The sequence below is a fragment of the Varroa destructor genome, unplaced genomic scaffold (genome assembly GCF_002443255.2).
Source record: "Varroa destructor unplaced genomic scaffold, Vdes_3.0 BEIS01000001.1, whole genome shotgun sequence".
NCBI lineage: Eukaryota > Metazoa > Arthropoda > Arachnida > Mesostigmata > Varroidae > Varroa > Varroa destructor.
The window spans coordinates 4,048,998-4,064,124 of record NW_019211454.1 but is presented as its reverse complement, the minus strand read 5'-3'; the positions used below and the strand labels follow the sequence as shown (position 1 = coordinate 4,064,124).

At 37.9% G+C, this 15,127-nt stretch overlaps 3 protein-coding genes across 4 annotated transcripts; all 3 read right to left on the bottom strand.

Annotated features, from left to right (window-relative positions):
* Positions 1–621: 621 nt before the first annotated feature.
* Positions 622–6,207, bottom strand: LOC111242951 (uncharacterized). 2 transcript variants are annotated; one of them, XM_022787912.2, is made up of 4 exons: positions 6,024–6,207; positions 3,256–3,596; positions 2,303–2,944; positions 622–2,137 (listed from the first exon to the last, which is right to left on the bottom strand). In XM_022787912.2, exons 3-4 carry the CDS (start codon positions 2,941–2,943, stop codon positions 1,348–1,350), a joined length of 1,431 nt encoding a protein of 476 aa, XP_022643647.1. In that variant the 5' UTR covers position 2,944; positions 3,256–3,596; positions 6,024–6,207; the 3' UTR covers positions 622–1,347. The 2 variants fall into 2 exon arrangements, with proteins under 2 accessions (XP_022643647.1, XP_022643646.1); XM_022787911.2 differs by lacking the exon at positions 3,256–3,596.
* Positions 6,208–7,738: 1,531 nt separating this feature from the next.
* On the bottom strand, positions 7,739–11,627 carry LOC111250727 (ras-related protein Rab-18-like; the record flags this gene model as incomplete). The annotated part of the gene is made up of 5 exons (XM_086977076.1): positions 7,739–8,163; positions 8,404–8,651; positions 8,932–9,122; positions 10,011–10,031; positions 11,542–11,627. Coding segments are annotated over 5 exons (645 nt in total), but the record flags the coding sequence as incomplete, so codon positions are not given.
* Positions 11,628–13,778: 2,151 nt separating this feature from the next.
* On the bottom strand, positions 13,779–14,939 carry LOC111250731 (anaphase-promoting complex subunit 13). Its single transcript, XM_022806373.2, has 2 exons — positions 14,731–14,939; positions 13,779–14,059 (listed from the first exon to the last, which is right to left on the bottom strand). Exons 1-2 carry the CDS (start codon positions 14,813–14,815, stop codon positions 13,917–13,919), a joined length of 228 nt encoding a protein of 75 aa, XP_022662108.1. The 5' UTR covers positions 14,816–14,939; the 3' UTR covers positions 13,779–13,916.
* Positions 14,940–15,127: the final 188 nt, after the last annotated feature.

Below are 15,127 nucleotides of genomic sequence, written 5' to 3'. Positions count from 1 at the left end.
AAAAATATCTTGAAAGTTGCTTGTCACAGACATATTCTGAAGACGATGCTAGACACAACTGTATCGGTTGTGTTCAGGTATTGAAATCTGTCAAACAGTTTAGATAGCAATAGCCTCTAAAAAAACTTATCGTTGACAGTGAACGTTCATGTAAACTAAGTACGTATGTCTCCTATGTACATAGCAGAATTGAAGTTCTATGATTCCACAATGAGTAACCATCTAGAAAGCTTTTCATTTCGTTTTGTATGTATAATTTTTTATTAGGTTGTTGCTCCATTATTATTATTATGTTATTATTATATTATGTTATTTTCAATCCGGTTGTGACAATAGGAATTGAATACAAACAAGCTGGCCATTAAACTTCAAGATGTACGCAAGTCCTAAGTAGCGCGTAGATAGTTGTAAACGGTTCAAATGCCATCTTTTATTGACGTCTATTTCGTTCTAATCAATCGTTCATTTGCTGACGTATGATTGGTAATCATGATTATTTATCCATAGTATAGTAGTTAGCGTGACAGACATGCGAATAACTACTCTCGCTAATGTATATCAGAATACGTTGCGAGATTTTATCGTCTTAGTTATTATCCTTATTATGATTAAAAACCACGCTTTGTGCTGTGCTATAGGACGGTTTTGCTTCTTCTTTATTTATTTATATTCGTCAAAAATCACAGGGCTCAAAACGTAAGACGCACCGAAAATATGCGCGAGAAATTATTGAATCTCAAATGTGTCGCCATTTAATTAGTGTGTATGTATATATACCCAGCAAGTATCTAGCACATGGTCTATCGCTTCTGTCTTTCACTTCCTTTTCTGCTATCTATAGAATGTATTTATATTTACTCTAGGTCTCTGTTTTTCGTTACACACTTTCATGAGTACTCTTCACTGGTTGGGATTTCGGACAACCGCTCAACTTGCCCCAACCTGAATAAAAACAGGGTACACTTTTTTACTATCTAATCCAATCGAACCAATCCACCATTGCTTAAACGAAGGACCAACTCAGTCAATCTATGTGTGTTTTTGTGTCTGTGTGTGTGTGTCTATATATATATATATATATATATATATATATATATATGAAGTTTTTGTGTCTGTGTGTGTGTGTCTATATATATATATATATATATATATGAACAAGTGTCGATTGAGGTGGTAGGTAATAGTGTTTGAATATATGTGAGTATCTGAACAAGGGCTTTTGAACTGCAATGAATGCTGACCGGCCTTCATGGCGTGGTTCCAGAAGGACTCCCTAAAATTGGTTTCATTTTTCCCTTTCGTGCCGATACCTAATAAAGGTCCAATCCACAAGTGTTACTGATAATGTTAAGAGCCCTTGTTACTTTTGAGAAGTTTTGTGGCACCAGGCTGTATTCTATCAGCGAATGCCAACACTACGTCGAGATCGCAGGTAGGCGAGACGTTAAGTAATGCGGCACACTGATCCCGCGTTAAGGGGCTTTTTGAATTCCGGATCATCGCCACAAGACTAGCACCTTTGCCCCACAACAATGACATGTACCGGCGTACGACAATTTCGGTGTGTGCCTCATTGGCAGATGCGGTTGCCAATTTCTGCAGCTCAGAGACCATCCGTTCGACAAGGCTATCGCCGCTTGGAGCCTTGACAGATTTGAGTTTTTTATTGGCCGCACTCTGTGACCTCACGTCCATGAAGAGCGAAGATCGCAATACCCGGGGGCTGTGAGTGTTATGATTATCCATATCGACGATTACGCACGGCGTAGGCGAAAACGACAACTCTTTTGTCGATAACTGATTTACAGCAGGTACGGCGGATGTTGAACCCGAAGGTATGGCCGTGTCGCGCATGATGGCCTGCAGATGCAATGCTGGGTAGAACGACATCTGCGGACTGAGTACGGTACCGCTGAGTTCTGAGTGAGTTAGTACTGCGCACATTGCATCAGCCAATCCGAGCATTCGTTCTTTGGCTCCGCCTATTAATGCCGTGTACCCACCGTTGCTAAGGTGCGCTTGCAGTAATTTCTTCATTAAATTTGGTTCTTTTTCACACCATCGGGCGAGCGAAACTGACGAAGACTTGCGATCGATAAATCGGGTTTCAAGAACTTCGCCCGCCAAAGAAAAATACCTGAAACCGATAAATGAAGAAGAAAATCAGGCTAATTGTCATACATGCATACTTTCTAGGGGTTTATTTGTCCTGTCATACAAGGACCGAGTCCGGCCAAATTCGTATTTTCCGACACTGTAAAAATAATACACGTAACCGAAGAACACGCTTGGAAACACTTACCTATTGAGCAGTGTGGTGACCTGATTGATACAGCGAAGGAATTGGTCGCCAGCTTGAGTGCAGATATGCGCTATTCGAATGAGTGTCGTATCGGTCAGGTTTAGAATATTGTACAGATCCCACAAACAATCGAGATCAAAAACCAGTGATACTCCTAATGATTTTGTACACGATGGAAGCGTAAATGTGACACTGTGCACAACGACACGTTTGTCAGCAGCGATCAGTAGGAGGGTTCGCGTTGGCCATGGTTCCTTCCGCAGCCTACAGTATTCTAAGTACCCATGAAGTAGTTGAACAATATTCGCCGTGTAGCTGGCCTCGACATTGACCTCATTTAGATATTTGTTGTACTGTGGTACTCGACCTTCAAGAATAAAAGCCTCGGCGTTTTCTAGGTACTGATGGCATTTTAAATAGTGACTGTCCCCGCACGTTGTGTGGGGCCGGCCATCCTTGGCAACAGCTGAATCGGTGTCTGAGCACTCGATTTGCCAACAGAAAAGCATCTGCGGACCCATCAAATGGTTCCATGATGTGAGATAGGCAGATATTAGTCCGGGGACCTTCGGTATTGCCGGCGCAACGGAACGACTTGACGCTGGCGTTGCTGAGCCCTCACCGGACCCGTCTGTCGACATCCTGCATCAATAAAATCGAATATAGTAATTACATTAACCCTTAACTATGAGTTTTCATCATAAAATCGCGTTCACGAAATGTTTTCACTTTTTCATCAAGATTTACCGATAGCGTCTTGGGAATTCGATGTAAAAGCAGCTTAAATAATCGACCTGGCAAATATTATGTTTGCCGGAGTTCTGGCAATTTCGCGAACACGCGCATTTGGGAATATTCTGTAGGGTGTAAACAGTTAAGCATACTTAAATACCTTGTGGTTCAGCTAACCAATTATAATATCATTTGCATGATGTAAGAGTAATAGTAATAACCTTGCATAAAGCGGAACCTTTTTACGGCTGCAAAGAGGTACAGAGCCTCCTCACCGCATTGAGAGTGACTCGCAATGCTAAAATCACCTCACAAAAGCACATGTGTCGTCAGTATTCGGAATAGATTAGGACATATCTTCTGGAGTTGCTTGTGGTGGCGCGCATGCGTTTATTCGCTATTCTTGGTACTTGAATACAGCTAATTTCTTCTGGAACATAAGTTATAAAAGCATCACGACGGACGCAGAAGTTCCATTGTTGGAATATGAGCGAAAATCAGCTATTGTCCGATGTTCCCACAAGGCTTATAAACTTATTGAATCGACTATTCCTGAAGAATCCTGGAAATGTTTTCATAAGTTAGTCTAGAAGGTCTGTATTAAGGATTAGACAAAAAGAATCAGATTTACCTAAAGGAACATAGAACTCCATTTCTGATGATCCCGGAATTTCTACGCAAACTTTAGTGGGTGTTTTTAAGATAAAGTTATCTAAATAAATGTTTTGAATTTTTCGTTTGGTATTATCATTAACTATTGCTGGCAACGGCTGGCTTCCAGCAAGAAACAAAATGTGTCGACGTCCAATTTCAAACCTAGATCACTACATGTGTAAGCTAGTAAACAGATAGATTATCGTTGTAGCATCACGGGGATGAGATGAGAGTATACCCTATAAAATCATCCATATAAATTACAATGTTTGGCCTTTTTTGACTTTTTGTTTTCGTTTTTCACTATGCTTTGCTTTTTTAGAGCTTCTGGGCTTCTGCCACTCTGAGATAAATGCTTATTACATTTGCTATGTATGGCACGCTTAAGCAAAAGTTTAATGAGTCGAAACGTGCCAATTTGCTTAAAAGTATACTCTGTGAGCTTTGAAAAGGAATTATCATAAAATACTTGTGAGAGCAGTTTAAGCCCTGAAGTGAAAGCCCCAAATTGCTGTGTTGATAAACACGTCGCCTAAACACTTTCTGTCGGCTCGTACAAAAAGGTTGACACTAGCTAGCTGGCTTCATTTGACAGCAGAAGAAACAAGTTATATTAATATCTGGTTGCTTTGATTTTTTGTTACACTAAAGCGCTACCCGGCACGGACTTCGCCTCGAACCTATTTTGCTATTAAGGCCATTTCATTTTACCTGTGTAGAAGTAAAAAGCTAGCACTCATATACAATCAGGTAACAGCGTGTTATCAGCTAATAGTTGCAACCTAATAGCTTCATCCATAATGTAGCTTAAGCATAGTCTGTCATATTACACAAGCGGAGTTGTTTACGTTTCTTGAAACGTTCTGTATTTTTCCTATAGAACAAAATATCTGATTTTTAAAAATGCACTACCCATTTAATCGTTTATAATTAAACTGGATTTGAAATATGCTATATAATTATTATCCGACGTACCAACCTATTACCCCACAAACCCGGCAAGGCTGCTCGACTAGACTAGATGTATATCTTTCATGTTTCTCATGGCTGTGAGTACCATGAGCTTCAATGTAATATGTATAGATACATTTTTCGGTTTTACCGCAAAGAGTAACGGCCTTTCAATAGTGTCCATGATAGTACGTAGCTCCATAAATGTTCATTAGCATAATGCTACAGTCAAAGTAAAAACGCGTAGCACAACATTTTCTATTTCTTAGGTTCTGTATAAAACTGAGCTATTTTAATATTAGCTATAGATGATAAAAACAGGGATACCGAGAAAGAAGAAGCAATAAATAAGCATGACAGAAAAAAACTAATGTAAGCACGAATAATGTATAGCGTTTTGTAACTTTACCTTTTCACTTTTATGAGTTAAATAAGTCGTGACATCCACCAGGGATTGACTAACGAAGTAATGGAAATCAAATATAAAAAAATGATATATTCTCGCTGTTCCTATTCACATGCTACCATTGGTGCTCAATTAATATCTATATATAATCAACACTAAGCGTCAAATTATAAATACATCCAGTCAGTTATACTGCAGTGAGAGATCATAGTTTATCTAAATATTTTTCTTCCAGTAATATATTTTTAAAGAATCCTAATTTTTATTACTATACTACTAAATTTACGTCTCATCTTGCATAAGAACTTTTATAGAAACACGCCTGCCTTACGCAGTTGCAGGTAAATGTTCAAAAGTGATCGATACAATTACAAATCCTAAAGCGCTAAGTGTACCTATCGAGGATGGCAGTAGTGAATGCACTAGCAGAAAAATTGGGCACAAAAGTGAGCGTACTTGAAAATATGACTTTTTCTAACCATGAAAGTTTCACTGCGTTATGTAAGAAATAGCTGGTTCTTTTTTCGGATGTCTGTGTGCCCTAGAGAAGTTAAAACAAAAGCATTGCTACGCTCTATGCAACTAAGCACAGTTCCTATTATATGCAGCTATATGCGATATATTAGGCATACTAAGGTATCAAACGAATCTTGTCCAAAACTTCTCTAGACGCAAAATAACTCACGAAAACCGTCTATAATCTATAACATGATGTCTGAAGACAGATTTCCTGGAGTATCAGCAAAGACCCGCGAGTTGAATCCCTCTGCTTTAGCAGGTCACGCTAGAGGCGTCATATTCCACATATTTATACACATAAATCAATTGCTTTAGAAAGATCTCAACAATGACACTGGCCACATTGTTTCTAAGTAGGAGAACGGCTGATCATTATAACCTCTAGTACAATAAACGCCACATTGTAAAATGTCGTCCATCTGTTTCTTTTGATAGATATATGGCATTTAACAAGCTCACCTTATAAGCGAAATTCCGTTTCTAGGTCATGCTCACTAGACCTTACTTCACAAAGATTTAATTAAAAACATGGGCAACATAAATTAGGTTATTCCTTGCGCCTTCACGTCTTTCACCACTTTCCATACATATTCCATACACTCTTATATTGACGGGTGCGATTTGTTCTATTCCAATCAGCTGATTCTGTAGAGCGGCGTTATGTTAGTAATAAATAAAGCGCGGCTCTTTTGAAATTCTGCTACTGCGATGAAAAGCAACTACAACCAGTTGGCACTTTAGGCGCAGCCGCTAGATAACTTACATGGTGCAACGCTGTCGTTGGTCTACTACAACTGATATAGTCTGCGCTGGTTATACAAGCCGTAGATAAGGGCTTACCATCGTTACATAAAAACTCAAATTAGTTGCGAACATATTAACACTATATGTCATAGTCCATTTCGCGAGTGGTTGATACAACGATCGTCTTGCAGATCTGATCGATAGGAAAAATAATCGATATATGTATTATGTCATTTGTCAGCGTAGAGCCTCAGATGGTTAACCCCTCGCTGAAAATGCTAGGAATCGCTAGTTGAAGCCCCGCTATGGTGTATTCTAGGTAACAGGTGTGATTAAATGCAGCGACAACCGACGTAGCTAGTAAAGTCGCTAATAACAAGATATGCGTGTTATAAGGATTCGGAGGGATACAGCAGATTAACTAAATAATAATAGTTAGTAGATGGTTTATTTTTAGACACTACAATTTCCAAAACTTACAAAACTTCCTTTTGTTTTATCTATTATGTGGGTTTAAAACGGAACGTAAACTCCAAGTACAGGACGTTCTTTTACGCTCTTGTATGCAATCGTTTAAGCCTTTTCTAGAAGTGAAAAAAAATGTATTGCGCCATATACTCATTACTTTCTACAGCTCTTTTTCAAAACGTATTTAGAAGCAATTCTGGCTACTTAATATTTGTTCTGTTCAATAACAATATAGAATATTATTACCTTATAGTAACACCGTGTTACATACTACTGCATCGGCAGAAATACGGCAGGATGAAGTAAGTCAAATTTCACTAGTTTAATGTGTTTGCATAGATATTTTTCATCATTTGTTAGCGTATATTTGGCGAAATCTACCTTGAAGATTTATTTTGTGTGAACGTTGTTGATATTTTAAAACATTTTGATTATCAATGTAGGAAACAGAAATTGAATGCTTTATATCGGCTTTCAAATACAAGGAGAATAAGAATCGATCTTATAGCTTTAAAGTGTTGACCACCTTAGTTCTTGTTTGAAAGTCTTTGTAGAAAATAGCAACAGTAACAGGTAATGACTTTGTGGCAAAATGAACGTCCCATGAAATATCGTCACTCGTATGCATTTTCCAAACCTGCTTTTGACAAATTTGTAAAACAAACTGTGATATATATGTAATAACACGCCAAGTAAGTCAATGTTATCATTAGCTAAAGTAGACTTTGATTTACGACTTTTCCTTGCCAAATTGCCCTATAAAAACCTGTGCAAAGTTGGGTACAAACTTAAGTACCGCAAGATTTATAATTATGCTTAGGCTGTTATAGCCACAGAGGAGAATGTTATCTTGCAAGAAAATGAGGTATTTTTTTGACAAGGAAAAAGGCACGAACAAATTTAATTGATATATAATGTATATTGGTACAGCAGAAAGAACCTCAAAAAAAAAGACAAGTATATTTTTAAATTGTTCAAAAAAGCACTTTTATTAGTTATAGGATACAAATTTTCTGAACCACAATTATATATCGATTTTATTGATGACGGTTATATAATCCTCTTATTCCTTTCATTATGTCACCTACCACATAACAATGAAGATCAGCTAAATCCTTAAGCCTTGTTGTCTTATGGAAATCTTATTTTATCTTCTATGTATTTACATGGTGCTACTGTTGTAAAATGCCCACATGTGAGCTCTTTTTAAGCTGTCTAATTTTCTCGTGCATTACGGTTTACTTCACATGGTTGCTGCTTCTCAATTCCAGTACGCCGAAAGTTAATATCAACAGTAACTGCAATAGCTAAACGCACTACTTTCATTGGATGTTTTTAATCGGATGCTATCCTTTCGACGTTCCCAAAGATCAGGGGTCTGCAGAATCTGAAATAGTGGAATTAAAAGAAGCTTTTGATTCTACTCGCATATGACGTTGTCTCTTAGCATCAACACAGCGAAAAAGCATTTGTTGAACTGATCGCTTGCTTAAATCGCAGACAGTTTATACACACAGTTGAGGTACGCATTAGGGATACTACTGTAGTGAACATATACACCGCAAGGTGCAAGCAAAAACCTCGCACCACCATAGATAAATCTCTAGTAATCCTTTGAGGCACTTACCTTTGCGACGAGTTCTTCAAAACAATCAACAACGTTCTCGGATGTTCGTGCTGACGTTTCTACGAATAGCATCTGGTGTCTTCGAGCATATTGGATTCCCTCCTCTTTCGTGACTTTTCGCTCTGATTCCTTGTCGACTTTATTACCGACCAGCATCCGAACAATATTTCCATGCGTCGTGTACATGTCCAACTCCTTCTGCCATAAATTCAGTTTCTCGAATGACTCTCGGTTCGTTATATCATAAACTGCAAGTATCACACAAAGACGCGCGGTCCCAAACTGGAAATTCTTTATCGTGCTATGTTTCAGTCAGGGAGCATTAGTAAATTCATGATCTATTCTCAAATGAATAAAGGGCAGGGGTGTTCAAGTCCGCGGCCATGTTAGGCCCCTAAACTGTTAAGGATAGTGTTAAATACACGGATCGCTAGTTCTAATTACCGTTCACTGCCAAAGAGAAGCAAACCGCTCGATATAGACATATTAGTATTATATAAAAAATTCAATGTGTGAAGTATTCCTTACCTAAAACAGCTCCGTGGGCGTCACGGTAATAACTTGCAGTGAGGGTGCGAAATCGCTCAGAACCGGCAGTGTCCCAGAGACTGAGTTTGACCGACTGGTTGCAAACCGTTATCGTTTTCGATTTATGATCGAAACCAATTGTTGAGCTGAGGAACTCATCGAATACGTTCTCATAGAAACGGAGCAGCAGGCTAAAAATGTGATAGCGCGGAGTTAGTGGACACGAACACAGTAACTGTGCTATTTTAGCCAGGAGCTAAAACAAAATCCGCCGACTTTAATTTTCACTTCGGTGGACAGTCGACCCAGTTATGGCAAATGTGTTTTTTCATATTGCTTCATGTAACTAGGAAGTAATTTACTATTATATATAGGCGAATAAGACAATTCACACAAATGAGAACACACAGGCTATTATGTTGCAAGAAGTAGGTCGCGACATCGAATTAACAACATCGTAGAAAGACACCTGTATTTTTTGATTTCAAAATAAGAGCCCGATGAATAAATAGGTTAGACAACAAGAATTAAAATGATTATTTCAATGTATAATATGTTAATATGACACATTTATCCATAATGGATACAATGCTTATTGTTATGCACCTAAGATCTCTTGTCAGAGAAAATAATCTCTATAAGCAAAACATGACAAAAAAATTGAGGTGCGAATAACAATCTAGCCGAATTGGTCATAGATGGCTTTATTATGTTAGAAACCACATAGTGCTCATTCGGATTATTCATTTATAAGGCTTTCCAAAGGTAGCAACTCTACGGAATACTAAACGAGATCGCCCATAATCTAAGCTTACGCAATACGGCAGTGTTTTTTCGGTGCTTTTTCTTTGTCTATTTCCCAAGTTTTTGACTAGTCATTGTTTATACTGCTTCTTCAAATGAAATGCAACAACGTTACATTATCTAGCATATAGCTGCAGCTTGTAGGTTCATCTATTCACGCAACAAGGTAACGTATAATAATGTTATTCCCTCATAAGTTGGAGATCAATTAGAAATGGAGTATAGTCCTTGTTGATTGAAAGGGGTGCTCATTAGAGAAAACATGCTGCACTTACGGTCTACGAAAATGATTATTTCTGTAAATCACACAAAACAAATGGCAAGTTTACACAACTGCTGAAAAGTTGAGTGCTTCTATTCTATATATTAATTTTATTGCTGAATAGCTATATCCATAGTACGATAAAAGGCTTACATTAGGTCCGAATGGTTTCACCTTACACCGCTGTTGCACAGAGCTTGGCACAACGACAGACGAATTCTAACAACGGAAAGAATTTTGAATTTGTGCGCCCTATAGAGCGCGGTATAGATGCTTCTATTCTGGGACTACACATTAATAACTATGCAAAATTTTTTTTTGCCGACGGCTAGAATTATTTCCAATATCTACCAACGAATATCCAATAATTAATGATTTATGAGGACGTAAGCACGGATGTCACTTGTGAAGAAAACTGTATAAAAAAAATATAAATGTTTCTGCATGTGATCAATATTTTCCTCATTAAACGCTACAAAAAGACCAAGATCAGCAGCACTTGCGGAAACGGGCAAGTATTCCAAAATACACGCATTCTCATAGAGCATGGGAAGAGAATTAGAAACCTGCTGGCATACCAATAAACGCCGACCTAAACGTACAATCTATGTAAAAAAGATATAGCCAGTAGCGACAATGTGGGAAATAGAAACATCTGCACATTTAAGATAAGAAAATAACTTGTTGCTGTTTTTAACGACTCCTTGGTATAAATTTCTGTTTTAACGGAAAACCATAACCCTACAACCACAAACCATGAAGGCGACCATATCATTATACACCGCATCGCACAACATAATATTGTGCATTATTCCCTACTCATATTATGACAAACATCCGACATGATTTCCTATTATCTACTATACCACTAAACGCATGATTCACGAGTTTGTATTACTCAAAACAGCCCCTTATTAAGCTAATTTTCCGTGGCTCACTAGAGTTTTATCCTGGGAAGAGCTGTTAGGAAGTCGATTAGACAAATAGCTTTGCTCGTTCTAAACAAACTGTTCTTCCTGGTAGAGCAGATGTATTAAGTTGGTTATAAACCGAAGCCAGCAAGTTCCTTTTCGTTTCCCACGTTCGAAAAAAACGCTGTGCCCCCGTTAAACACGAAGGCGGCCATCAACATCGTCCGCTTTGATCTATCATTTCGATCGATGTAAATTTCTGCGAACACTATGTTACTAGAACAAGCGTTCTTATCATGTGTTAAAACTGCGTTTAAACTCTGTTGTGGAAAAAGCAATTAGGGAATACCGGGTTATTATTTGATGTCTTTTTATGATGATAATTTTTTACGTTCACATAGGTTAAATAAAATGTGTTCAATAGCTAAGTAAACGCGAGGCGAAGCCTGCGAAACTGAATTTGAAAATTTGACTTCATTGACCTCCCAACCAATTTTTTGAGGACACGCAACACAGTGGTTACAACTAAAACAATGCATTCTAGAAGAATGGTTTGAAGAATTCTAACAAGGACACTTGGCCCTTTTAAAATGTGATTAACTCGAATTGAGTTGAGATTACGTAAAAACTCACTCGTTGGCATGGGCTAATGGAACAATGTCTTTATTGAGCGCATTTCTCCGCGTTAAGATCACTCTAAACCCCGTGTCACTAAAAACTTAGCCTGCGAAGTAAAAAAAATCATGGTTTAGTACATTGTTTCGCTAACGTGCTTTTGAACGGCTAAAATCGTATCATTTTTTTTCTACAATGCATCTGCGTTAGATGCTACTAGATAGTATATCTAGTTATATCTAGATATTACCAGAACAGAAGCTCTAGATTTCTATGTCTGTTATGAACGTAATTAACAAGTTGCTAAAGCCAATTAGCGCTCTGTCCTGTGCCTAAGGCTAATGATAATTATTATAATTATTATAATTATTGTTCATCTAGGCAATATTCGAATCTGTTTTTGCATTAGTGGGCTTGAGTGCAAGCAGAGGTTCATCTTTACAATGAGGAATTTTCTGATGATTGTGAAAGGTAGATTGAACCCACTATGAACGCGATAATGATATGCCATTAATGAGCAGCGGCAGTAATGACCTTTTGTACCGTAATGCACTATTGGCAATACACCTTCCACTAGGTTAGTAAAGATTTTACTCAAGCTAGTCGCAAATACACAAAGGGCAAATTCACACGTACCATTGCGATTTCGTAGAGCTTTGCTTCTTAAAAAGCTACATTGCATGATGGCTTTTCAAACTAACTGTGTATTTAATAGTGTTAGACAAGATCGTTATCATAATATGTATAGCATAGCCAACGACTCCTAACCAGAGAGGAACAGCTCCTGATACAACAACAGCATGAATGTGGATTCTTATGTTACGTGAAGATAACTCACAGAGGACTACAATATATTATAGTAGGAGACAGCGATTTAATACATGTTGATTCCCGAGTCCTGAGCAATTTCAAACGGCAAAGTGGAATATTATAAAGCTAATTTAGATATTTCATAAGTGCACTCCTCCAACGGCTGACATGTATTTCCTTTCACTTCACAGATTTCCTAACTTTATTCGTTATCTTATTTCTTATTATCACCAGAATTTAGATCTCCACGTTTAGTCAATCCTCATAGCAGTTTTTATGACAACCTTTGCAAGGCCAATTGACATTAACTGGACAGTAGCCATTGGCTGAGCCATTAGCGATTACTTATTTGCGGAAACGCCTGACATACAGGACGGAAAAGCCCATCGTTAATTACTGCTACAACCGCTTCTCCTACCAGATTAGTTTTATTAAAGACTACATGTAGAAGTTAACTAACCAACTTTTTCCAGTGCTCGTTTCGCCAATCAACAGAATCTTCAGCGTCGTAAGCACCCCGTCCGCCATCGCGCACACTACTTGAACGTCTAATGAATCAAAGCACCACAACTATGGATAACTACTATACGCATACACACATGCATCCAATCTGCACAGTAAGTCCAGTGATACTTCGCAACTGACGCTTAACTCAGCGCAGGGCTCTATTTGTTTGCTGACTCCGTCACGAAGAGTAAAGAAAACATTGCGTCCAATAGTTGACTTAAAAGAAGTGCGTTTGTTGACATGAGTGTGGCGCTAAAATTTGAATGAAATTGCTAGTGAAAACAATACGTGTTTAGCTAAAGTGAGTACATACTAAGTACAGGCTAGGTATGGATTGTACGTAATCTGTTGTTGGTAGGATTCAGAATAAAATTATGGACTATGAAATATTATTAGGTTGAACTTCAATCGCTTAACAAGATATAAACTTATCTTTGACAAATTTCTTTAAGATGTCGCATTACTAGATGTGGATTTTGATACGGTCATATTTTCCAATAAGAAAAGTAACCATGCACTGGTTTGAACCAAAGGTATGCTTGCGTTTAAATGACAAAAGCTCTTGGTTAGGTCGTTTTCATTCGACTTCTATCGAATTATTATCTTTCCGTACTTGATTTAGTTATCGCACTGAGTTGGGTCTAACAAGATCCTCTGTCCAATACCCAACTGAGATTCTCCTTTTTCATTAACTACAATGCAAACAAAATGTGCTTTGCTTGTCTTCATATTAACGCTCTCTACTTGCCCAGCATTCAAAATAATCTCCTGTGCAGCACAGACAGTACTATTCATATCAGAAACACTTATGCTAGGGGCTTCAGTTTCCTGAAGCGGGATTCGTATTATTAGACTTAAGAAACACAATTTTAAGTGAACTTGAAATATGACGATTTGTTAGCTGATGCAATACACCTATGAATGAAGTAATCGCCAAAAACTTGCCAAATCACTTTCTTATTCCATTTGATTCATAAAAATATATTTTCTAAGCGGGATATACGCGTTAATATACAGTCTAGAAAGAGACGTCTGCGTTTTTCAGACGACTCATGTCAATGGAGTTGCAGTGGTCTTTATGGCGATGCATCTGGCTGAGCCTGAAGACGATTCAGGGCGAAGTCATTCCATTTCATTTCCTGCTCACGTAGAGTTTCTAAAGGGTTCCCATTATCTGGTTCGGGATCCGGCAGCTCTTCGACAGGAACCCGCACCTCGCCTAACCATGAGTTTATTGTCAAAAGCAATAAGAAGTTAACAAAATTTTGTATAACATTAACAAAAATGTGTATGTTTAAAAAAAAGTAGTTTCAAGCAAGTATGCGAATGTATATTCGCGTAAAAATAACAGTCATAACTAGATAAAATGTCCCACAAAAACGGCTCAACAAACAGTTATACGATAACAGACACAAATATGTGTATCTGTTGGTACATGATGGATGTTTTTCTTATATTTATACCAAGTCGTCCTTTTTACCAAAGAAATAACCGCTCTACACTTCTGGGTTACCTGAAATCAATTTTTCAACGCAACAGTGATGGCTGCGTCACAATTTCGGATGCAACTAATCATGTCAGATATGATTCAAGTTAAACAAATTTGTTTAATAGCTATACAAATGGCTTATGGGCAAAAAATATTAACTCACGCATCGTAGATCAAACTTACTAAAAATTGATTAAGTCACAAGTATGAACTTTTCGTATTCTCATTAAGCATTAGTCAACGATTATTTATAGAAAAAAACATGTGTTTTTTTAAGTGAATTAACTGCTACCTTTTGGATGATGACCTATTTGAAATACAAAGATAGAAATTCAATGTACTGAATGTTATTAATCATTTTTCCATTTCAACTTTAGGGTATAGAAGTCTGCTTGTTTTACCTTTTGGAAGTTGGTCAAACCGCCAGGCGTCATCAATAATATCGATGACCGGCTCTCCCCGAATCGGATCGCTGTCCATAATCATTGTACGTTTGAGCCCTCCGCTGTTTGTTACCACCGTGGTACGTCCGGAATAGCTGGCCAGTGTCGACGAACTAGCCCCTCAGTACGAACGAATCTAGTTAGTTGTTGTTGTTACCTGAGAGCGTCGTCTGCGTCGTCTGCTTTGCGCGACGAATTCGCGTGGAATGGAAAAGTAATGGCGAATAAATGTCATCTACGAGATGCATTTATACCTTTCGTTTTATTTCAACCCTACAACGTCAACATTCTTTACAATGTAGCATACACTATGGCACTTTTTTCCATTATTGTTGCACAATGAAATAAGTTCCCC

Excerpts from the sequence above, each read along its gene's own strand:
- LOC111242951 (XM_022787912.2), bottom strand. The coding sequence starts at position 2,943 with ATGTCGACAGACGGGTCCGGTGAGGGCTCAGCAACGCCAGCGTCAAGT. Across the intron at positions 2,138-2,302 it reads GTCACCACACTGCTCAATAG|GTATTTTTCTTTGGCGGGCG; the intron begins GTAAGTGTTTCC and ends TATCGGTTTCAG.
- LOC111250731 (XM_022806373.2), bottom strand. The coding sequence starts at position 14,815 with ATGATTATGGACAGCGATCCGATTCGGGGAGAGCCGGTCATCGATATT. Across the intron at positions 14,060-14,730 it reads GTTTGACCAACTTCCAAAAG|GCGAGGTGCGGGTTCCTGTC; the intron begins GTAAAACAAGCA and ends ACTCATGGTTAG.